Source organism: Gadus macrocephalus, chromosome 3 (genome assembly GCF_031168955.1).
Source record: "Gadus macrocephalus chromosome 3, ASM3116895v1".
NCBI lineage: Eukaryota > Metazoa > Chordata > Actinopteri > Gadiformes > Gadidae > Gadus > Gadus macrocephalus.
In genome coordinates, this window is record NC_082384.1 from 23350005 (window position 1) to 23373651 (window position 23647).

Below are 23647 nucleotides of genomic sequence, written 5' to 3' on the forward strand. Positions count from 1 at the left end.
TAGCCAGGAGTGGGAAAGATGCAGACGCAGACGTGGGAAGCAATAAGACGCACCAACACACAGTTGCCTGTTGCAAAATGGTTCAGAGTTTAATAGAAATAGTTAGGGTTAGCTGGTATGGCTATAGTCTAATGTTAGCTTAGTTCGTGTTGTTTCGTCATGTTAATCGCTAGTAATAGTAAGTCATTTGTAGAAATATAGCCTATCATCACAGACTGTAGGAATGTCACCCACCCTCCATCGCGTACGACACTGACGCTCGTAATCTGTAGTGCAAGGGAGTTCGCGCACAGATCCCTGAGACAAACGGCTACGCGCACACATGCAAACCCATAGCGAGTGACGTAGGACGTAAAGTCCCGCCCAGGTCGAAGTGGCGTCGATTTAGAGAGTCCCGTAGTTCACAAAGCGGCCTCACATAAAACCTAAAATTATCAAACTTCTTCACGAACATTTTTAGTTTTCTTTGCATGAAAAATTATCATTTAAATCCACAAACAACATATGTGTAATCCAGGGCATATAAAGACTGGGACCAGAAAATAATTATTTTCTCTCCATTGACACCCATTCATATTTTTCGATCTCATAGGTCCCATGAGCCCTACCGGAAGGGGCGTGACTTCGCCACTCTATAGAGAGAATACACTGGGGTAAATTGTGCCATTGATAATTGAAGTAAAACAGATAACTTTAATCTCACAAATGATAATGCTATATAAAAGCAAGACAAATTCAATACAAATTACTTGTTTAACTTTTATTTAAACTTTTAACATCAAAGGCCACTTTTCTATAACAAGGCCTATACCGTCACATGAACACCTAATTGAGTCTTACACTTCACAGATCCAGCCTCGTAGGCTTACAACTTAACATCCTACTTGTCAATGCAGCAGGGAAATATGAACTTCGGCTCCTTTCTGGCTGTACCACTAAGTTTTGTGGTGTGGGTGGTTTACATAAAGATTCTTTACGACATCAAAGGCCAATTTGCTCAAACAAGGCCTAGCGCAACATGAATACATAGGCTACTCAGAACAAAATCAAAATTCCAAAATGAGCACCTAATCATCTGCACCTGAATCTCTTCCCAGATTCGGCCTACTACTGAACATCCCACGTGTCAATGCTGCAGGGGAATGTAAATGATTGCATTCTCTCTAAATGTGAAGATGGGCTTTCCTTCAACAGACCTCTTACAACTTTGCCTCAGAAACTTTGCACTGATCTTGTCACCTTCAAAATTCTCCACCAATCCAACATAGTTGAAGATTTTTCACCTGCAAACTTCACAATGACAAAGTCACCAGCAGATAGGTCCTTGTCGCCATCATCTTCATCACTCTGGACATCTGAACTCTCATAATGAACGGCATCACTAAGTGGAATCGGAAAGTCACTCTCTTCTGAGCTACTGGAGAGCACTTTATTTTTTGGGTTTGGTTGATTTTGACCCTTTCAGGCCCCCCTTCTTATTTCCACTCCTTTTCTTCTTTTCAGCCCGTTTCTATTCTCTGCTTTGGTCTTCTCCAGGCCATCTTCTGCCTCATCATTGGTGGTGGAGTTTTCTTCTGAGCTACTGTACACAGTCGTTTTCTTCTTGGTTGTTTTGATTTGCAGCTTTCATAGCCCTTTTCTTCTCTCTTTCATTAGGGGTCCAAGCCAACAGGTTGGATCCCTATTGTTTTTGTAAGGATTATTATTCCTATTATTATTCTTACCCCCCTGAAAGTGGTACTACAGCCCAAACCGTAAATGGTGCCGACACGCGAATTGCATGACTAGATCCAGATCTGTTCGGACTCAGCAGACGACAAAATCCAGACACGCCGGTCACTAGGTGGCGCTATACCAAGGAATACGCGTTTGGGGCTATAACTCCCACACCGAACCTCCCAGAGTCCAAAAACTTGTACACACAGATGCACTGGAGTCTGCTGCATCTTTTGGCCTAGGCCACGCCCATTTGTGTCTATGAATATTTTTCACTAAATCGCGAAAACCGCAAGACTGTATTTTCGCTACTCCTCCCACATTTCTTGTTCTTTTTCTTTTCCTGTTCAACCCTTTTATCTTTTTCTTTGTGAGCCTTCTCCAACTCCATCTTCTCAGGTGTGTCGGTCATGATTCTAGTTTTCACTTTCTTTTTTAACAATTCTGTTCTTTCTTTCTGTGGCTTTGGCAAGGGAAGAATGACTTCTGGAGACACATAAGCCAAGTGAGCAGATTCATCACTTGATAAGTGCTCGGGATTTAGCGGAGTGGCAGGTTGCTCTCCTGGGTCCGAACCATCCTACCAGGAAAGGAAAAGGAACTTTGTTATAGAACACAGGGAACCAACAAGATTTTGTGGTCAGATGGGGGGTAAGCTTGAGCCGCGCCACCACTACATGCACCGCCACTATTGGCATCCCAGACTTTTTTTTTTTAAATACCTGTGACATGTGTTGGCTCATGTGATGGTCCAGGCAGTTAAGCAGTTGCCCTGGGTTCATCTTCTGGATTTGCCCTGTCTTGTCTGTCACCACTGATGGTGCATAGTCTTCTTCCGGGAAGATGTCCCTGTTGAAAGGGTATCTGCCCGTTGCTCTGAAACCTGAGGTTATGTTTGTTGATGACGTTGCAGAGAGCGCTTGCTTCACAAATTCCGAGACCTCGTAAATCAATACGGTTCGCCCAGGATGTGATCGCATCCACCCATCCATCGCTCGGTTATAGTAGGTTTTGAGTGGTCCGTAGACAGTTTGGTCTAATGGTTTCAAGCGGTGTGAGGTGGCAGGGTAAGCATGATGACCCCATTCTCTATAGCAGTGGTCACTGACTTAAGTGAGGTGTAAGACTCATGGTTGCCCCGAATGAGCGGGACTGGGTGATCGGGGGAGCAGTTGGTGCGGCGGATGAGGTGCTCCAGGAAGATGAGGTAGGCATCTTCATTCATCCATCCAGACTTGGTACAATGACCAATGGAACCTGCTGGTGATCCATTCATGAGGTGGGTCTGCATTTCATTGGTGGGACTGCATTTCCAGTGGCGTTTACGGCACAGGCCACAGTGACAAGCTCTCCTCTTTCAGCAGATGTTACTGAACCCACCTGTTTCCTCCCTTTCCCTGTGACAACATGCTTGGGTGTTTGCACTGTCGTCACACCGGTTTCATCCATATTATATATCATGTGTGGTGGGAAGCTGTACCTGTAATGAGATAAAAGGTAGTGCTGATGATCAGAGAGGTTTAAAGCAGTTTTACCATACTCGGATGTGGTTGTGTGTGTGAGAGAGAGAGAGAGAGAGAGAGAGAGAGAGAGAGAGAGAGAGAGAGAGAGAGAGAGAGAGAGAGAGAGAGAGAGAGAGAGAGAGAGAGAGAGAGAGAGAGAGAGAGAGAGAGAGAGAGAGAGAGAGAGAGAGAGAGAGAGAGCTTGAGAGTGTACATGTGATCATATCAGCATGTCAAAGCCAGATAATGATTAAGTTACCTGTCCATCACTTTAGAGAGGTTATCAAAGAACTCCCCCACATTGTGCTTATTAAAGGCAGTAGCTCTTCAAAGAGGGGTTGCTTCAAAAATGCGGCATGCCAAATGGTATCGTGCTTTAAAGGCATTGAACCAATCAGGTCCTAGAGAAGGTAAAACGTTTATCAGCACATTGCAGTTTACATTCAGCTTTTGGCTAAGTTGAAACTATCCGCTCCAAATAACTATCCAATAACCTATACTTCATCTAACCTGTTTTTTTTTTGTCTCTGGTCCAGCAGGCAGGCATGTCAATGTTATTTCTTTGTGCAAACTCAAAAGCCATTACACGGCACCTGTGCCATGAAACATGGCTGCTAGTGTCTCAATATGGTCAGCCAGCTCTTTTTCCATGGTCTCATTGAAGACATGTTTGGCAGCTGCTGTTCTTTCATAGCCTGGCTTTGTTACTTCTTACTTTCTTATCCATATATCCATATATGTTACTACTTACTTTCTTATCCATATATCTTTTTATGGTAATCCTATCTTCATCTCCTTTCCAACCTGACGTATGGTCTTCCCTTGCACCTCTTCCACTGCTCTTTCCAACTCCTCAGTTGAAACCCTGTCTGTCTTCCGTTTGTATTTGCGTGGCATGATGGTCTAAGAATATCACATAGTTTAAGTGATCCAATGTAAGAATACAATGTACAATAACAATAAAATCTAATAAAGTAATATATAGTAAAAAAAAACTTTAATGGTAATCTAGAAAACAGGAATGGCACTACTTGCTCCTTGGCACAAATTATCCCACTCTCCCCTATAGCATTGAATTTATCGACGACATTTGTATCCCCCGTAAGTAGGTCTCCAAAACAGTTTGGTGACGAAGTTCCCATAGGTGGCGCTATAATTCGCGGTCAGTTAAACGATCAGCACGTCCGCCCCGATGGATTTTAAATTGTGAAACTTGGTGTACATGCCTTATTTCGCATGCCATTAGTATAGTTTTTGCTGTACAGTGTCATTTTTGGACAAACTTAGAAAAATCTTCTTATTCAGAACCAAAGCTTTACATGACACAAAAGGTTTCATACACATGGTCTAAGGCAGGGATGCCAGGGTGAAATTGGTCAGGGCGGGGGCCAGATTTTTTTCAAGAGAGACCTCAGGGGGCCGGATTACACTTTCGGACTGAAAAGGCCAAACACTGCCTCAACACATGGATAGGTAGGCTATTTTAAATTATGCTTGAAGGCCTAGACATCAAAAATAAATTGCATTGGCCCCAAAATAGCCTCACAATGAGGCCTACAATTACATAGCCTAAAGCAGGAGACAGCTCCCCTCTAAGAACTTAACATTTTCCTATCCATGCAAGTAGCCTACATTTATAAATGAGAAATGTAACAAAATAGACTAGGTGCCAACAAAACACATTTCCTATAAATAACACAAGCGTAAACTGTTAATTACTTTTATTTTATTTATTGATGGCTTGCACAGGTGAACTAGGCCAGCGGTCCCCAACCCCCGGTCCGCGGACCGGTACCGGTCCGTGGGTCATTTGGTACCGGTCCGCAGAGAAAGATTATTTATTTATTTTAATTTTATTCTTTTATTCACTTCGCAATACTGTCACTCTTTTACATGCCATAAGTCTATATGCAGTTGTTAGATTGCATATAACATGTTTGCATTTTTGGCAACCTCTGCGCAACATAACCCAACCACCCCCCCCGTCCGTCCGTGAAACTTTTCGGAGAATCATACCGGTCCTTGATGCTGAAAAGGTTGGGGACCGCTGAACTAGACGATCGCCTAGGGCGGCAAATGCGTTGGGGGCGGCAAAAGTGTTGGGGGCGCCCCCTGGTGGCGGCCTTAATTGATGAATACATTTTAATGAAACAAGCGTGTTTTCTAAACACGTTTCGAAATGGAATGGAGAATGGGGGATGAACATTTATTGAATCGTAACAGACCAACTGACGATTCCAAAAAAACCAAACATATATTCTCCCCTTATCACCCGCGGGCCGGATGTGACATACAGTCGGGCCGTGTCCGGCCCGCGGGCCGTAACCCTGGCATCCCTGATCTAAGGCCTTGTATATTTTAAGTTTCTTAAATTGGGACTGTTTAAACAAATGGACGAGTTATGGCAAATTCTATTCTATCAATCACATGTCAGTTTCAGAAGGTGGCAGAATCGTGCCATACACATATAAGGCACCCACTGAACATGTGTGAAATGTTTGGTTTTGATATTTCATTCCTCATAAGCGCAATTCCCCACTTCGCCTCTGAGGGCTAAATTGGGATCACATATAAAACAGGAAAAACAGACTTAGTTTTGTCTAGGATTATTGACTACACCCCTGATTTGCTTGAAAAGGGCGTCCACTGGCAAAGGCATTGTATGGGCTTTGAATACTTTGTTTGACTGCTTGCAGTGTCAAAGAACATTAGACTCTAATCTACAGCTAATCTCATTAGTACTGTGTTTTGCGCGCCTTCTCTATCCGTCGTCTGCTTTATCTGGTTCTGGATTGTGTCTAAGCAAACCAGCGAGCTCGGGAATCAATGTGTCACAAGGCAGTAGCACTCCTAGAGTTTCAACGTTTATTCAGATACAGTACATGAAGCATATGTACAGTGAGTTTAAGGGATGGTCGCGCCCCTGGAATGAAGAGTTGTCTTCAGACCTAAGGGATTAAGAGTACAGCAAAGTACACATACGCAGAAAAGTTGCAGACACAGTTAAAACAAGAACATGTCAGTATTGAGTATTTCACAGACAAGGACATTGATAAGTTAAATAATACATGGCGCAAATCCCAACAAGGTATAAATTGATCCAAATAAATGTACATTAAAATCAAATGGAATATAACAGTTGAGGTTGTGCATAATACCCCCTCGCCATTCATAAATCACAGCCTCTCATTACTTATTGCTTCATAAAGTAACGACCAATTTGAACCATTCGAAAGAAAGCGAAGGTTCCCACGACTTCTGATCGTCATTGATACCATTGAGCGGTCCACTGAAATTAAAAACCCAAGACCCAATACATATGACCTTAACATTTGGATTAAAATTATGTAATCTCTGATATAGATATATGACGGAGTAACTGTGACGGTAACGGAGATATTCGTCCAGAGTCTGCGAGAAACTCCTTAGAGCGTGGCAAGATGGAGGGTTCAGAATACAACTTTAACAAATGTATTTCTACTGTGGCCCATTTCCCACACAGGTTGGATTTTAACCCTTTACACTTCGTCTAAGGACGTTGATGGCCGGTCAGGATTTTCACTTGTCTTCATACACGTTACAGAATAATTATATTGCAGCACCACTATGGGGATAGCGCAGTATAAGAGTCCTGCCATCAATGCCCACCACCTTGGCACCGTCACTAATGCCTACAGGTCACGTTTTAAAACTCTTCTAGAGCCAGAGGTGAGTCTGGGTTCACGTCAAGAGTTTTCACCTAGCACTAATTCATGTATTTTCTTTTTTGAAAGATCAAAGCCATGACAGCATAATCGACCGACGGCAGACGTCTTGACATTTTTTTTTTTGTCACTTCCAATCGATGGGGAGCCATGTCACATTTTCTGTGCTGCAGCCTGTCAGGTTGGTTCCAGTTGCGACTTCTCCGCTCCCAGGAGGAACATGATTGGTCGAAACACATTTGAAGTGAAAGAATGTAAAACGGCCCGTGTATAACATACAATTCAGTCTCACGTATCAGACTTAAGGCACCCGTGTTTTACTTTTCAAGACACATTTGAACTTCATTAATCATGAGACATTTAGGGATTGGCGAGTAGAATAAAGTGCAATTGTTTGAGTGTTTAAATAATCTGGTTTGTTCAAGCAATTAAGTGTTGTCCCTGTGTATCAAGAAAAGAGTAAATGTATTAGTGTAGATCGTACCATCTCATGAAGCCAATGTATGCATAGCCACTAGGGATGGGCAAAATGATTCTTTTCTGGGAACTAGTTCTTTCAGTTCAGTTCACTATAACGATTCGTTTGTTTGATTCGTTTGTTACGTCAGATTACGTCATTCGGTGTCTGACCCCCCCCCGCGAGACGGCCGTGACCATAATTTAAACGACTTCTAGGCTATAACCCCCATGAAAATCGAGAAGATATATTATATAGTATAACCAAACGTCCCACCAATATTTATACCACTTGCTTACTCTCTATATTTCATTCATGGTTTTACATTTATAATTTTATTTTACTTTACATTTAATTCTTCATTATTCAGGCATTACAGAACTTTCATGGTCATAAATAAAAAATACGAACTGCAGTTTAATTTCTTTGTTTGTTCTTAAATTGACGTAGAATGGAGCAAAGACTCCTGGGATTGGGAAATGCGCTTATCCAATAAACAGATGGAGGTCTAGCCTATTTTCGAAAAAATGTAGGGGGATATATGAGTGGCCCCACGTCGAATGGTATGACCCAAATGACGTCAGACAGAGAAAGCGCGCATATTCGACGGTACCGCCTTGTCATTGGTTTACCCAGGTGCCATGGCAACACCATTGCTACCTCTCATTGCCTGAATCTTTGAGAACGTTGTAGACTCAATCAATATAAGTCGCGGGGAGACGAAGCTCTGTTCGTTTGTATATTTTATTTACGTGACCATATTTTTGGTTAAAAAGAATCAAAGAACCAGTTCTTCTTGTTTTGGGGAACAAGTTCTTGTCGTTCACGTTCGGGATTCGTTCGTTGTGAACGAATCGGTCGCGACCGACTCATCCCTAATAGCCACCCCTCAGCCAGACAGCTTGCACAAGGCGATGGAAGAGGTGTTGGAGAAGATCCAGAAAGCCGGATACACGGCTTGTGTGAAAGGAAACACAAAAGTGTGGAAGGGATTCGCCTTCTCACCAATGCTGTAAAACGTGGCCGTTCCCTCATCACAATCCACCAGCACGCCAATGCGGCTGGCACTGAGACTCTCCAGCACCGTCTCGCTGTTGGCGTGCCAGGCAGACAGCTTCAGGGTGAACCACTCCACGCACCAGGACTGGTCGTTACGGCCCAAGCGACTGGTGGGGCCTTTGCGATCCATGCTTTCGTAAGACAGCCCTATGCCCACAAAGTTGTTGCTGCTCATCTTCACTTCCCAGTAGTGGCGCCCCCTTGAGAAACCCTTGGAGGCCAGCACCTGGGAGCAGACGGAGAACCGCGCAGGGCCGTCGGGGTAGTTCGCTGGCACGTCCATCACTGAGGCCTCGGTCAGGTCGCCGCTCAGCTTCACACGTCTGTGGGCCGTCTTTGGATCCAAGGTGAGCACCGTGGCGTCTGTTCAGGGGAAAGGTTTTGGTTTGAGTTCAGTTTATAATGAGATTCCTTTACTTGGGTTTAGGGTCATACAGTGTATCAACCGATAGCACTCTTCACATACATTGGAGCAGCTCGTGTCTGTCTACGGGGGAGGTAATGCTGGGCGGGACGTTCAAAGTTTCTGAAACACAGAAATTAAACAAGAAGGAAACAATGAACATTTTATGAGGCCATGTTTATGTCTTCAGTGGTATGCACTCAACGATGCAAAATTGTGAAAGGTACTAGATTAAGGATTACCTTGATCCTCTGTTGGTTTCTGTTCAGGTGTCCGGCCTCTGGATTGATCCCTCTTGTTTACATTCAGAAGGTTCTCCACAGAGCGGGATGCCTTCATCTTGGTCTCACCCTTTTCTTTTTGACCCTGCGCCGGTTTCCCTACATGAAGCAATGTTATAAAATATGTTACTCTCTGGAGGAATTTTATTGTAACACTTAAACCAAGGATTTGAGATGATTTTTTTCCTTCCCCGATACCGATTCTGATTACTGAACTTGAAAAATAAAAGTGAAGTCAGTCAATTTGATAGATTTTTCATCAAAATAATCATCAAGTAAACTGCTGTAAAGGCATTTTTATAATCATTGAATCAATCGTTACTTCAATCGGAAAAGAAGATAAGAAAAACGTATGTTATGGGATTGATGCAATTGATCATCCCATCGTCTTCGCATTTAACTCACCAGTAGCAAATATGCCATTATTGAAATCTGAAAGGATATTGGCTTAGGGCTCTGCCCAAGATTTGGAATCTCCCAGAATATTAGTATTTCAAACAAGCTCAATTGCTTTTCGTTGCAAAGAGCTATTTTGACTATTTAAATGTGTTTTGGATGGGTCTCTAACCTCCTCTTCCCAAAAGGACACTGTACCGGGTTTAGTCCCTCCACCCCCAATTTCAAAGACGACATAAGGAATGTAAACACAAACAAGTGAGCCATCTTACGCTGATGTCTGCCCCTGGGTCCTGGGAACCTTGGAACCGCGAAGGCTGCTTGACCACGGTAGACACCTGGTGGAAACTGGTGGGGCCCTGAACCACGGTAGACACCTGGTGGAACCGGGAAGGGCCCCGGACCGGGGTAGAAACCTGGTTGAACATGGAAGGGCCCGGGACCCGGGATTAGCCCAGGACTCAGGAATGGCTCATTCATCAACGGACCTGGACCACGGGACCTCGCGCGGCTGGAAGACCTAACATGGCTTTGGGAAGGTTCGGGTACCTGGGGTGGCTCTGTTGAAAAGAAAAGGCCGGCCATGTTATTCCATATCTGTAGGCTTTCAGAGCATGGATTTGGAATTGATTTCAGTTTTATACTGGATTGTGCCAATGTGGCAAAAATTTGATCGGCGAGTATTAGTTCCTTGCAGGCTTTAAATCAGAAGATTGAAAGTTAAGCCAGTCACTTTGAACAAGTTTTCATCAAGATAATCAAGAACTAAACTGCAGTAGAGGCATTTTATTAATCACTGAATCATTAATTCAATTTGAAATAAAGTATGAAAATGTTTGTTGATTGATTTATGCAATTTATCATCCTCGTCTTCGCATATAACTCACCAGTAGCAAATATTCCATTATTGAATTCTGGAAACAAGAGAGGATATTGGCTTAGGGCTCTGCCCAAGATTTGGAATCACCCAGAATATAGCATTTCAAGCGAGCTCTATTGCTTTTGGTTGCAAAGAGCTATTTTGACAATTATCGATTATCGATTTGTACGTCCAAAGATCGATTTTCTTAATTAAAAAAAAATATCATTTTTTTTTTTGAATTTATAAGTTAAAAATGTATATTTTATATATTCATGGAAAATATTCATGGGATTCCCCTGAACACTTAGGGTGCTGCATATTCTTTAAAACAAATCTTGAGTGTGGTTTTAGAACAGATTTGAACATGCTCATATAGACGCCATTCAGTGCTTTTACAGTTTAAAATGTTCTGTTCTTATGTTCGCACTTTAAAGAAAAATGCTCAACGTTTACATTTTATGCTTCCAGTTTCAGTACTTTTCAGTTTATTAAGTGTGAGCAGTTTTAAAATAAAAATGCTTTTGGTAGCAACCGCTTTTGGGTGAATTCTTAATTATTTTCAAGCATAATAATAATGCACTGGTTAGTGTCCCAGTAGGAATCCACTGTTGCAGATATAGTCACCTCAATGATGTCCTCCATTTATTGTCCTGAATCATCTTTCTTGAAGGTAGATTGACCCTTAACCTTTTCATCAGTCTTCCAGCCATCAGTAACTACCAATACTTGTAAGATTTGCAGTTTAATATTGATATAATACTAGTTTTAATATGTTGCTTCTCTACACAGTCATGAAGTGAAGGAAACGGTTCAAATACATTTTTCATTTTTAATAACATTAACCCCCGGATCGAATCGAAATCGGATCGAATCGGAAATCAGATCAAAATCGGATCGAATCGGATGGAATCTGAGAAAATCGGAAAAAATCGATTCTGAAACTTAAAAATCGGAATCGAATCGATTCTTGAAATTTGAATCGGAACCCAGCTCTATCAACCTAGACTACACTGTTACTTTTTCAGCTCAGTTTCAGTATATAGTGGTACTAATCACATTGGTTGAAAATGATTTTACCTTACACTAATGCACTGAGGTTAACCTGCACTATTTGTCACAGGAATTTTGTCATTTATTTGTGATTTTATTAGTAGTAATTATAATGATAAAACCCATCCACTGCTTCAAAACTTGACATAGTGCAGGTATGATAACCTGATAACGGCTTCAGTAACAATAAAAACACAGCCAGCCTCGGGTTGTAATGTTGCAAAGTCCAGCAATAACAACCACAGCTGCTGTGCAGAAGAGACAGTTTAAAGGCCCACCTGGTTTCAGTATCGTTAGTCTCTTCTCAACAGGTTGTTTCAACAGGTCACACAGATAATCCTTGAAGACAACGACGAACGTCTGGGCGCCAATCACGTCTGGGTTGTCCAAATTCACCCGAGGAGTCTTGCACTCAGCATTGACAACAGAAGGCAGGTCCACTGAAGAATCCTTTCCAAAAACAACGTAGATAAAAATTTTTGGTATATGCTACACGTCAAGTGAATAGTATTCATGGAGCCTGAGGCGATTAATTGTTAAGTATTACGATATAACAAGTTACTGAAGGAAAAGGTTGACCATTGGCTCATTTAAATCCGACACTAGGAGCATATTGCCAAAAACCAGCCAATAAAAGATGGCTATTTGTGTGCTGTGTCCAGCCGAAATCAAGGGGAGCTGAAGTCTTGTCGTCTCACCTGCAGAAAGGCTAGGGTGGCTGACTGACTCAGCAGATCGCTGATGCCGCGTTTGGCATTGTCCATCTCCTGGATATTCTGGGAGAACCTCTTTGTGACCTTATTGTACTTGTCCTCTCCACTCTGCAGCTGGCGGTCCACTGTGTTCATGGCTTCACGCTCCTCTTTGTCCAGCATCTCTCGGATCTGCTGGTACTCTGCCTCCAGGATCTTCTTCCTGCTGGTCACAGATTCCTAGCGGTAGCCCATAACATACATGACAACGTTATACAGGGCTGGGTAATAATTCTATGTCATGATTTATCGTCATGAAATCAGGATATGGATTTATCGCGACACCCTGTTTTATCTAGCATATGATGTTTAGCAGATGAGGGGGGAAGGCATCCCCCTTTGGAATTAAAATTATCAAAATCATCCCCCTTCTGAAACAGCCATCCCCCCTTCCCATCCCCTGTTATTTTATCAATGAATGTGGAAATATTACCGCTATTTCATTATAGCGGTTTCCTTTTTCACTTCGGCGCAATGTAGGGTTGCCGCGGTTAGGACATTTTCACACCGAGTAATACACTTGTGTCAACACCGGTATTAACGGTATAAACGATATAAACTTTGAAACTAGGTCAACCGCCATCTTCTCCGTCAACTCTCCTCTCACACTCGATGACGGCGGCTGGCAGCGCGCTAATTCTCGGTGACAGCGTCTTATAACGTTCTATAATAGTATAATATAATTTTACATATCATAATATCACGGCCAAAAGCTCTGTGCGCCTCCGGATGGCCGTAGCGCGGGGAGCTCTCGTAGGGATTGGGCTTCGCGGGGTTTGTTTACTGGTGTTGCTATGGTTACCGTTCTTGTGTTCCAACGGTTTATTAGGTAGCCTATCTATTATTATATCTATTTATTATTATTATTACATTATTATTTTCTTAATTATAGCCTATTATTAATTTCTACTGAAAAAAATAATTATTACTAGAAAAAAAATAAAGAACTGTGTTGCCAGTGTCCTCAACACCAGTAACTCCGGTAATACCGCATGCCGTGGCAACTCTAGCGCCAAGTTACTTTTCCCAGGGACAGATTTGACAGAGATACTGCATTCTCGGGCAGTATGCTATTGCACAAGCATGCAGGTGTACTTCCACAAAAGTGCCTTCACGTGCTCCACCATAAGCGCAGTCATCAGCAGAAATGATCTGTCCCTATAAGTAAAAATCCACCATCCCCCCTGGCTTTTTTTTTACAACTCGACCACTGGGTGTAACGGTACACTAAAGTCCCGGTTCGGTAACTACCTCGGTTTTGAAGCCACGGTACGGTACAGGAGGGTAAGGTTCAAAGTTAAGGGGAACATTCAAAAAACTTCTTGTTTGCCAACAACGGAGAATCGCCGTAGATCAGCAGTAATGAAAACACCAATTGACTCGGTTATGGCATTTGCCTGTTCTGAATTCCCAGACGGTTTGTTGAAATAGTGTCGTGAGCTGGGTTTGGACAGCTCGTTTTTTTTTTTCACAGCAACAGTGATGGTAACACCTTGATGGTGCCTTTTCAAATGCGTACATGTGTGTGTACATGTGCAGTACGTAGTCACGGGGTGCCCTCTCTGTAGACGGAGAGCTTGTCGGAGACCCTCTCCGTAGCTTACGTGCACATCCAACATTTTTTAACTATCCGTCGACGCAACGGAGACGGCATGGGCTGTGATTGGTCCTCCAAGAAAATCATTTCCGGAATCACTTCTCCGGTTTGACTTTGGACCTTATTTACTTTGTACATTGTTTCCTTTGCACATTAAGGACCCAATAAAACACCAAATAAGTTTTGAAAAGCTTTGGACGTTTATTTACATCCCGACGGAGAACTGCGAATACTCGAGGGGTCTCCGTAGTTACGGAGTTGGAGTAGTATACTTTGGCTAAACAGTCCGGGGGGAACTCTGACTTCCACGTTTTAAATTCCGCATCGCAAAACAAGCCTTTACATTCGCAATAATTAACTATGTACACCACATTTACGCCCCGCGGTCCACCTCTGTAACCGCCCAGAAGTGCCTGTACCGTGACGGTTCAGGACAAATACGTGTATCGTTACACCCCTAATTTCTTCAGAACGTCCTGCCCTGAGAGGAGCAAGGGAGCAAGTTAGTTTCTTCTCGTACTCTCTGACAGACAGACCGGAGTAGCAAGTGTAGTTTGCAAATAACATGAAATTCTGTATTCCCCTTTTTAAGGTTATCATTGATTTATAGTTCATCATACGATTACAGTGGTCTTTGACCGTGAGGACCCCAATGCACGTACGCAAACAGCAAAGTAATGTTAAATATAATGTATTTACTGTACCTTTAACTTGTTCTTTTCCACTGTCATCTGGGAAATGGCAGCCTCGGTATTTTCAATCTTTGAATCCAGCGACAACAATTTGGATTTCAAATCAGACTACAGAAAAGAAGAAGAATTAGTTACACACTGAAAAGATGAGCTCTATCCACAAGTTTCCACCACCCTGTGATGCTTTGCGTGAATTGTGGGCTTCACTACCGGTTGCTACGAGATCGATGTAAACAATCGCCGTCTGTCATTCATTCATTCATTACAATGTGGGAACACAACCTCACGAGTTATAAAACGGCAATATAATAATACCTTTGCCCTCCGCAGTTACTGTATGGGAAGACGAAGTTAAAAACACAGCTGACAAAGTTAAAAACACAGCTGAGGCGTCCAGAAGTGTGGCCCACAAGCGGTAACCACCCCAGGAAACTTGTGGATAACTTTCAATCTTTGAATCCAGCAACACCAATTAGGATTCAAAGTCAGACTGCAGAATAACAATAAGTAAAAAGTTAAAAATAGTAACACACTTATACAATAACAAAAGATGGACACACAATAGGGCTTTGACTCCGAACTTCGTTATTTGAATATAATTAGAATATCAAAAAATAAATCAAAATTCGAACTAATATTAGGCAGCCCTTAATATTCGAACCTGTTATGGGCAGGCCAAGAGGGAGAGACGTCGGAGAACCCGACGCAGTCTATTCATAATATTGTAATGACCACGGAAGAGGCAGTGAATGAAGTATTGATTATTAGACAGCGATTTATTAGAAACCTAATAAACCGTTGGAACGCGCAAGACCGGTAACCATAGCAACGCCGGTAAACAAACCTTGCGAAGCCCAATCCAGGTCTTACTGAAGGCATTTAATGGTCAAAAGGTTATTAATAAATATTCGAATATATTCGAATATTAATATTAATAAAAAAACGAACTTCGAAATATGATTTTTTTGGGCAAAAGTCAAAGCCCTAACACACACACACACACACCTCTTTCAGAGCCTTTTGTTCATTGGGAGTCGAGAAGGCGCATCCCTTGTGGACCTGCTGCAGGCAGAAGCTGCAGATGCAGCGGCTGTGTTGGACGCAGAAGAACTCCATCAGCTTGTGGTGGTCGGGGCAGACACGCTCGCTCATGTCCGCGAGCGGCTCTCTGAGCTGGTGCGCGCGGTAGTTCGGGTTGTCGTGGTGGGGCCGAACGTGCTCGAGGCAGAACGACGCCATGCAGGTGAGGCAGGTCTTGTCCGCCTCGGAGGACATACACGTATCGCACATCACGATGGGCTTTTTGACGGCTTCCTTCCTCTCGAGCCCGAACTCAGTCATACTGGAGCGGGTTCTGAACTTTTCCACCACAGTACTGAGTACCGTGTTCTTCTTGAGCTCTGGCCTGGTGGGGAAGTGGGCCCGACATTGAGGGCAGTCATAACTCTCCTTCCAGCTGGAGGTAAGACAGTCTTGACAGAAGTTGTGTCCGCATGAAATCGTCACCGGGCATTGGAAGAGAGAGAGGCAAATGCTGCAGGTGAGCTCGTCCTCCATATCTTTTAGATATTGATCATGGCTGGTTGACTCTATTTCTGCCATGGTGTTCTGCAGTGGTGGACAAAGAACACAACTACTTTACTTGAGTCAAAGTATAGATCCTCCTCGCCAAATACTACTCCAATACAAGTTAAGTTGTTAATTTCTCCTTCTTCACTGGAGTTCTTCAAAATACCTTGCCCCAATGCATTGACAGAACATAATGACTCTGAAACAAACTACTGAATGCAGTGGAGTAAAAGTCATACGTTTCCAAATAAAAGTACAGATAGCCTACTATATAATAACAGTACTCAAATAAATGTATTTCGTTACTGTCGACCCCTTTGTCTGTTGCAATACAAAAACGTATTCACACCAGGAAATTCCTTTAGTTCGCTTTCTTTGGTCCGGACCACAACACAGTGTTTATTTTTTGGTTGAACGGTCGAACTCCTTCTCCCTCATCCTGGTGCTGAATGTGTTAAATGCATGGGCATTTTTAAGTGTGTTTTTAACAGCATCATTTTTCCGTCGGGTGAAAATTAGTCGTGGTTAAACATGGAGCAAAGAGGAGACGGAATGTCTATTGGATATCGGACCCAAATATCCAACAGATGTTCCTTCTCCTCTTTGCTCCATGATGAGCAATGACTCATTTTCACCCGACGGTCCGACAATGTGCTGCTAACTGCAGATACCGCTAATCAAACAATTGTTCCCTATGGCAAGCCGAATTGTCATTTATTAACTAAGTTTGACTATCCAGAATTTACATTGCAGATATCTGCAATTCAGTTTCGCCTAGTCAAAAATAACATTTCGGATATCCGCAACTACATTCCTCCTATCCACAATTGTCATTTCAGATATCCACAAAGACATTCCTCCTAGGCGAAATTACGTCATTTTTGCCATTCATGTCTATGGGGTTTCTCATTACAGATATCTAAAATTCAGTTGCGGATATCCACTATGTGAATTACGGATATCTGCAACTGAATTGTAGATATCTGTAATTCCAGTTTGAGATATCTACAATTTGATTCTGACTAGTCATAATTCCAGTTCAAGATATCTTTAATTCACCTCAATTCAAGATATCTACATGTCCCTTTTCTGATATCTTAAATTAAGTTTTGACTAGGCGAAATTACGTTGTAGATATCTCTAACTGGAGTTATGACTAGTCAAAAGGACGTTGTAGATATCTCTAACTGGAGTTAGGGATAGTCGTAATTGAATTGTAGATATCTATTATCAAGTTGTAGATATCTTGAAATGAATTTTGATTTGAGATATCTACAATTGTAGATATCTTTAACTTTCATTCTGCCTAGGCGAAACTGAATTAAAGATATCTTGAATTCGAGTTTTGACCAGGCGAAATGACGTTTCAGATATCTGTAATGACATTTCAGATATCTGTAATGACGTTTCAGATATCTGTAATGACGTTTCACATATCTGTAATGACAAATTAGCCAATCGGCGTTTTGAGTTCGTTGTTGGTCTCCGGTGATATCAAATATTCAATTCTTCCGAGATTTCTTTGACAGCTTTCAATAGAACGACGTTCTCTCTCTCCACACATCCCCGGTGTGTGGGCTTGTTCAATTTCATGGCATTTTCTCGAGATCTTTTCGATCAAAGCCAACGCCATGACTGCTCCTTTCTTATTCCATTCGGAAATGAACCCACTTCTTCTTTGATTATGGCGGCAAGGGGAAATTACGTATTTCTGGATATCTAAAACGTAATGCCCAACACTCAAATGACGTTTGAGATATCTTTAACTTTCATTCTGCCTAGGCGAAACTGAATTACAGATATCTGCAATTGTCATTTAAGATGTGTGACAAGTTGAATGTCGTTTTCCGTGAAGTCATTGCAGATATCTGTAATTCAGTTTCGCCTAGTCAAAACTGAATTACAGATATCTCTAACTGTTGTTTCGCCTAGTCAAAACTGAATTACAGATATCTCTAACTGTTGTTTCGCCTAGTCAAAACTGAATTACAGATATCTCTAACTGTCGTTTCCACTAGTCACAACTACATTACAGATATCTTGAATGAAGTTGTTGATATCTACAATGTAAATTCCGGATAGTCAAACTTAGTTAATAAATGACAATTCGGCTTGCCATAGTTCCCATAATGTGCGCGGCCGAGCGGTTGCCTGTGCCATGTCCAAAGAGGCGTATGATTTTTAACTAGATCGGACAGTGGTACGATCGCTTTCACATCTCTAGGGTTCGCTTGGAAGCGAATCGAGACCAACTTTCTCGATTTTCTCAAGGTCAGTCCTGAATGGTCTGCACCAGAGTTCGATGGTTTGTATTCACACCAGCCCAAAAGGTCCGCACCCGCGACCTTTTTGATTTGGTTTGAACCAAACAAGGCAGGTGTGATGACGCCCGTGCCGTGGCGTAGGCCTACACGGCAACATGCCCGAGGCCAGCTGTCAGTAACCGGATAATAGAATGACCCGTAAAACATTTGTCATCACATTTCCAATCTTATTTACACGCACACTTGACACTTCACTACAATCCTAAACCGAAGTAGTAGCCTACTAGGTTTTTTGGGTTACTATATGGACTTTAATTCTTCCGTCCTTCAGTTATCTGGTAAACGTTTGGGTGATGGTGTTTATGTCAATAACAGAAATAAAAACAAAGGGTAACTTACACCGAGGGCTGTGTGTTTCTGGAGCTCCAGCTTGACGGCGAGGTGGGTCCGGTATTGATGGCAGTCGTCGGCCATGCGTATTGCTTAGTGAGGAGCTCAGTCTACGGAGAAACGAAACTAGGGAGCGTCGACGTGAGGTTGGGAAAACGAAACCTAACTAAAAGATAACGACACGATGTGGGCGTATTGAGTCATACTGTGGGCAAAACTCTTTGCTTATTTTATTTAAGAAAAAAGAACACTTATGTTGCCCGTTAAGTAGAAAATTATATTGTGATTCTTATTTAAAAAATAAGAATACATATTGTATGTGTAGCCTTCTTGGTAAATTACATTTGAGCCAAAGTCATTTATTTTATAAATAAGAAGACATACATAGTAATGTTTACTTCAGGTAAACAGTTTGGGTTTACTCTTAACTCATGTTGTAGCCTATTAATTCGGGGGTTAAAGCCGAGGAGGGGTATGCTTGCATATAGGCCCATAACATCGCTCATTACAACGATCATACACAAAGTGAACGAATGTCGCCATTGCATTTGGCTAATTTATTACCAAGCATCACTCATTATAACGCTCATATCGCTGACATAAATCAAGATAAGCACGCCATTTATATTAAAACAACGACCTACCTTTATATCTTTATGCCCGCACAGACAAGGCTGTCAAGGCAACCACTTCAATCCATTCGTTGTTTTCTCTACAGGTGCGGCCCATCCTGTATCGCTTGGTTGCACTTCCTCATCATGTGACTCGTAGTCCAGAATGGAAAAGCTGGCTGTGCAGGTTAGCCAAATGTAACTATGTGTCACTCTCTTTATTACACATACTGGGGTGTGTATCAGCGGCTGGTGTTTTTTAAAGGTCCCATGACATGCTATTTTATGTATTCTTTAATATAGGTATTAGTGGGCAACTAACACAGTATTCAAAGACGTTCCCGAAATTCAGCCGTGGTGCAGAGTTACAGACACTCCGAGCCAGTCGCACATTGAGCTTCCCCCAAATGCGCTGTTTTGGTGTCTGTAGCTATAATGCAAATGAGGAGGAGCGAGGCGGGTCAAGGAGGAGGGTGGGGGTGTGGCCCTGAGCAGCTTGCAGCCACGATACCATGCGCTCTGTTTACAGTGGATGTATCGCAATGGCGAGGCGCACAGCCTTTAGCCGTGTTCTGTAAATATTCTAGAACACACGGGAGTCCTGGAGCTCTATATCTAAATATTATCATATAGCCTACATAGATATCTATATCATATAATATATATTATCACGGCCAAAAGCTGTGTGAGCCGATATTATGAATCTCAAACGACCGCGTTGGGTTCTCCGACGTTCCTGGTTCTTCAACGTCCTCATCAATGTGAAGTAGACTGAACCGCGACAAGGAGGAGAAAGGGATCGTTGCCGGGCAGCGCTTAGGCACCTCCGCCTCCGGCGGTGGTCCCTCAGCGGGGCTCAAGCGGGAGACATTCGCCGCCAACAATCCCTTTCTCCTCCATGTCGTGGTTCATGTTCTTGAGGGAGTCAAAGCCAAAGTTCCTTCCCCCCAATTCATTCTCAACCTTGGCTGAGATAACCCCAAATACGAGTCTCGTTGTAGAAATACCAGAGACGAGAGTCCGACGTGTTACGCGCCATAACACCAAAAGCAGAACGGTTATCCAAATAACAAGGAAGTGTACAACACTTGCGTTACAGTCCAGCAGCTGGTTGCACCAGCAGAACGTAAGGTCCAACTTAGGCTACGTTGAACGTAAATCGCCCAAACGTTCGACTTTACACTCTACTAAAAAAATAGCAGTTGCACCAAGCAGATAGTTTCGACGTAACACTAAGTTATAACTTATCTTCTACACCTCCCCTCTAGCTGGTGTAAGTACCATATAAGATAAAGAACCGTTAAAAGAAAAAAACGTTTAAAGATTTCAACACTAACGCAGGGTAAAGATGGCTATTCGTTTTGAGCAATGGGAAGAGGAGTTTCAACGCGGTTTGCGCCGGGAACGGATTGTCCGTGACCGTATCGATCCATTTCTTTATTACGATGATGTAGAATTATATGCGCGATTTCGGTTTTGCCGGGTGGAATTACTCAGAATAACCGGCCTTCTGGACAACGACCTGCGGCACAACACCAACCGAAATTCGGCTCTAAGTCCAGCGATGCAAGTGTGTTTGGCTCTGAGATATTTTGCCACTGGGTCTTTTCAAAACCTAGTTGGTGACTCGGTCCATGTGCACAAGTCTACTGTCTGCAGAGCGGTTCGAGCTGTGGCAGTGTCTCTGTGCAGGCATCTGAACACATATGTTCGCTTCCCTGTACAGCCTGGGGAACTAAACCATGTCCGTCAACAATTTTACCGGATCGCTGGTTTCCCAAATGTGACAGGCTGTGTTGACGGAACGCACATCCGTATCAAGACCCCAACGGACCACAAACCTGTTTTTGTCAACAGAAAAGGATACCATTCCATAAATGCACAGATAGTCTGTGACGCCGACCTTAAGATTACGAATTGTGTTATAAAATGGCCAGGATCTAAACATGACAGTTACGTATTACGGCACTCACAGTTCGGGGAAGACTTTGAGGCAGGGAGACACCCTGGAAGGCTCCTCGGTGACTCTGGGTACCCCTTAGGGATTGGCTTATGACCCCATATTTGTCACCTGCCAGTCGCTCGCAGGAGCGCTACAATGTTGCCCACATTCGCACAAGAAATGTGGTCGAACGCTGCATAGGAGTGCTGAAGAAGCGGTGGGCCTGTTTGCACAGAGGTGACTAAAAAAATATTGCTGATTTCTAATTCTAAATTAGTTAGTCTTTGTGAAATCCTATTGTCAGAGACTCTTCTGTGATTAAAAAGTCCTAAATCTCTATTAAGATGTACGATTTGCAAGTCTTTCGAAAAACTGTACATGTAAGAAGTTATAAGCAGGTCTATGGCTATTCCTCCTGTATGAATGAATGAATTAATTAATTATTATCACTTACAGGCATCAATATGGAGCCAGACAGGGCAGCTGTTGTAGCAGGTGCCTGCGTTGTTCTCCACAACATGGCAATGGAGTGGAAGGTGCCTCTGATGGAGGATGGATTGCAGGACCTCGAAGGAGACCAAGACGTCCCCCTGCATAATGTGGTTGTACCAGCCGGGGCAGTAGCTACCCGGGACTACCTCGCTACCCGGGACTACCCGGGACTACCTCGCTACCACCTATTTTGGATGAAGGCTGTAATAAATTAAGCTACTATGTAGCCACCCTAAATTCTACGTGTTCTAAGTGTTCTTATACGGTATAAATAAGTCATACTAACACCATATTGATAGGTTAAGACTAGAGCAACAGTTCATGAACAGACAAGGTGCATCGGTTACTCCTCAGTACACATAGATGATTTACTCAGATGCAGATGACTTATAACCAGGTAAATTTTTTGAAAAAGTAGTCCTATCTAGCATGAATGACTGATTCAACCATACAAACAATATTTTTCTGAAAGCATACACCCTCAGGATGTGATCTACAGTAACCCAGTTTATAATCCTTAGACATCATAGATTTGATTTTTGTAGGACAACCTTTGACAGCAGCCAATGTCTGTTAAACCCATTTTTCCCCCGGGGTAGGCCAAAAAAATAAATAGAATACAGTTCTAATTTCCCATACACGAAGTAGTCAAATCTACATACACAATATTTCTTTACTATTATCAATATGCATGTTGACTTATCTGACAACAAACACTGGAAAGCCCCACATTACTAAAGCTTGATTGTTCCTGAATACTCATTACACCATCTAATGGCGTAAAAGTGGTACTGCATAATACCATTTACAGATGTACTCTTATTACAATGTGAACTTACTTGTTGTCAATGACACAAAATACACTGAATTACTACAGATTGGACTAATACAGCAATTAAATACCTGAGTATTTCTCAGATTGTACTGAAACTGTACGTCTTGCCTTTTGGAATGAAGAACAACATAAACAGATTCATCAGCTAATTAATTTATTAAATCTCAGTGAATGTCTTGTAACCATAGATTCTCAGCTCCTCTTGCAACTTTAAGATTTCTAAATTTAGTTTCTGTTTTTCCAATTCTAATTTCTCCTTCTCTATCTTTATCTTTTTCTGTCTCTTGCTTACTTTTCTCTATTTCTACTCGTAAAAGCTCCTCTCTAAGGAAGTCAATGTCAGTTCCTCTCCTCAAACGTTTTGGTGGTGGTGGTGGTGGAAGGCTTTCTGGGATGGTGATGGGCGCAGTTTCCTCATGGCTCGTCATGGGCACAGTCCCAGGGTCCTCCACGGGCATGGGTGCAGAATCCTCCACGGTCACGTTGGACGTGGTGTTCTCCAGGCCAGCAGTAGCTTCGGCCTCCTCCTGGACCATGGGTTGCACCACGCCACTCTCCACGCCCCCCCCAACAATCCCTCTAAGACAAGGAGAGGTGTCCCCAATTATATCTAAAACCATAGAGGAGTATGGCCCCATATCCCCTTTTCCACCACCCCCAGTTGGCACATTCTTCGGGAAATCTTCAGCTGCCTGCATCTTTAGGTCACTCCATTTCTTGCGCACATCTTTTACCTCCCTCAATTCTACCCCTTTGGCAGTAATTGCTTCGGTAATTTGTTCCCATGTCTCATTTTTTTTTTTGTTAGTGATAAAATTATTAAGCTTGGCTTCAAGGAGTGTTTTGTTCTCACTGTATAGATTTAACAGTAGCACAATTTCATCATGGGTGAAGTTTTTCTTGCGAGCACGGCGGTCAGACATGGTCAAGCCTGAAACACATGAAAATCAAAGCATGACTTGTTACTAGCTCATTCTATACTTTATTTCCTACAGCAGACAAAATAACGGACTCCTGCCATTATACACTTTAGTCCATGTCAACGGCCCCAAAAGGGGCGTAACTACTAGCAC

The 23647-nt window shown here is 42.6% G+C and overlaps 1 protein-coding gene and 1 long non-coding RNA gene across 5 annotated transcripts; both read right to left on the bottom strand.

The window, feature by feature from the left end:
- Window positions 1–745: 745 nt before the first annotated feature.
- Window positions 746–2039, bottom strand: LOC132454641 (uncharacterized). The gene is made up of 2 exons (XR_009524970.1): window positions 1591–2039; window positions 746–1409 (listed from the first exon to the last, which is right to left on the bottom strand). It is a non-coding gene; the product is annotated as an uncharacterized LOC132454641 (long non-coding RNA).
- A 4021-nt stretch (window positions 2040–6060) lies between these two features.
- On the bottom strand, window positions 6061–19483 carry LOC132454644 (E3 ubiquitin/ISG15 ligase TRIM25-like). 4 transcript variants are annotated; one of them, XM_060048142.1, is made up of 12 exons: window positions 19339–19483; window positions 18704–18804; window positions 15477–16079; window positions 14484–14579; window positions 12129–12362; window positions 11709–11880; window positions 10406–10432; window positions 9791–10078; window positions 9084–9221; window positions 8905–8964; window positions 8258–8801; window positions 6061–7429 (listed from the first exon to the last, which is right to left on the bottom strand). In XM_060048142.1, the coding sequence occupies exons 2-11, from the start codon at window positions 18776–18778 to the stop codon at window positions 8269–8271; spliced, it is 2226 nt and encodes a 741-aa protein (XP_059904125.1). In that variant the 5' UTR covers window positions 18779–18804; window positions 19339–19483; the 3' UTR covers window positions 6061–7429; window positions 8258–8268. The 4 variants fall into 4 exon arrangements, with proteins under 4 accessions (XP_059904125.1, XP_059904126.1, XP_059904127.1 ...); XM_060048143.1 differs by having other exon boundaries at window positions 18704–18820; window positions 19339–19468; XM_060048144.1 differs by lacking the exon at window positions 10406–10432.
- Window positions 19484–23647: the final 4164 nt, after the last annotated feature.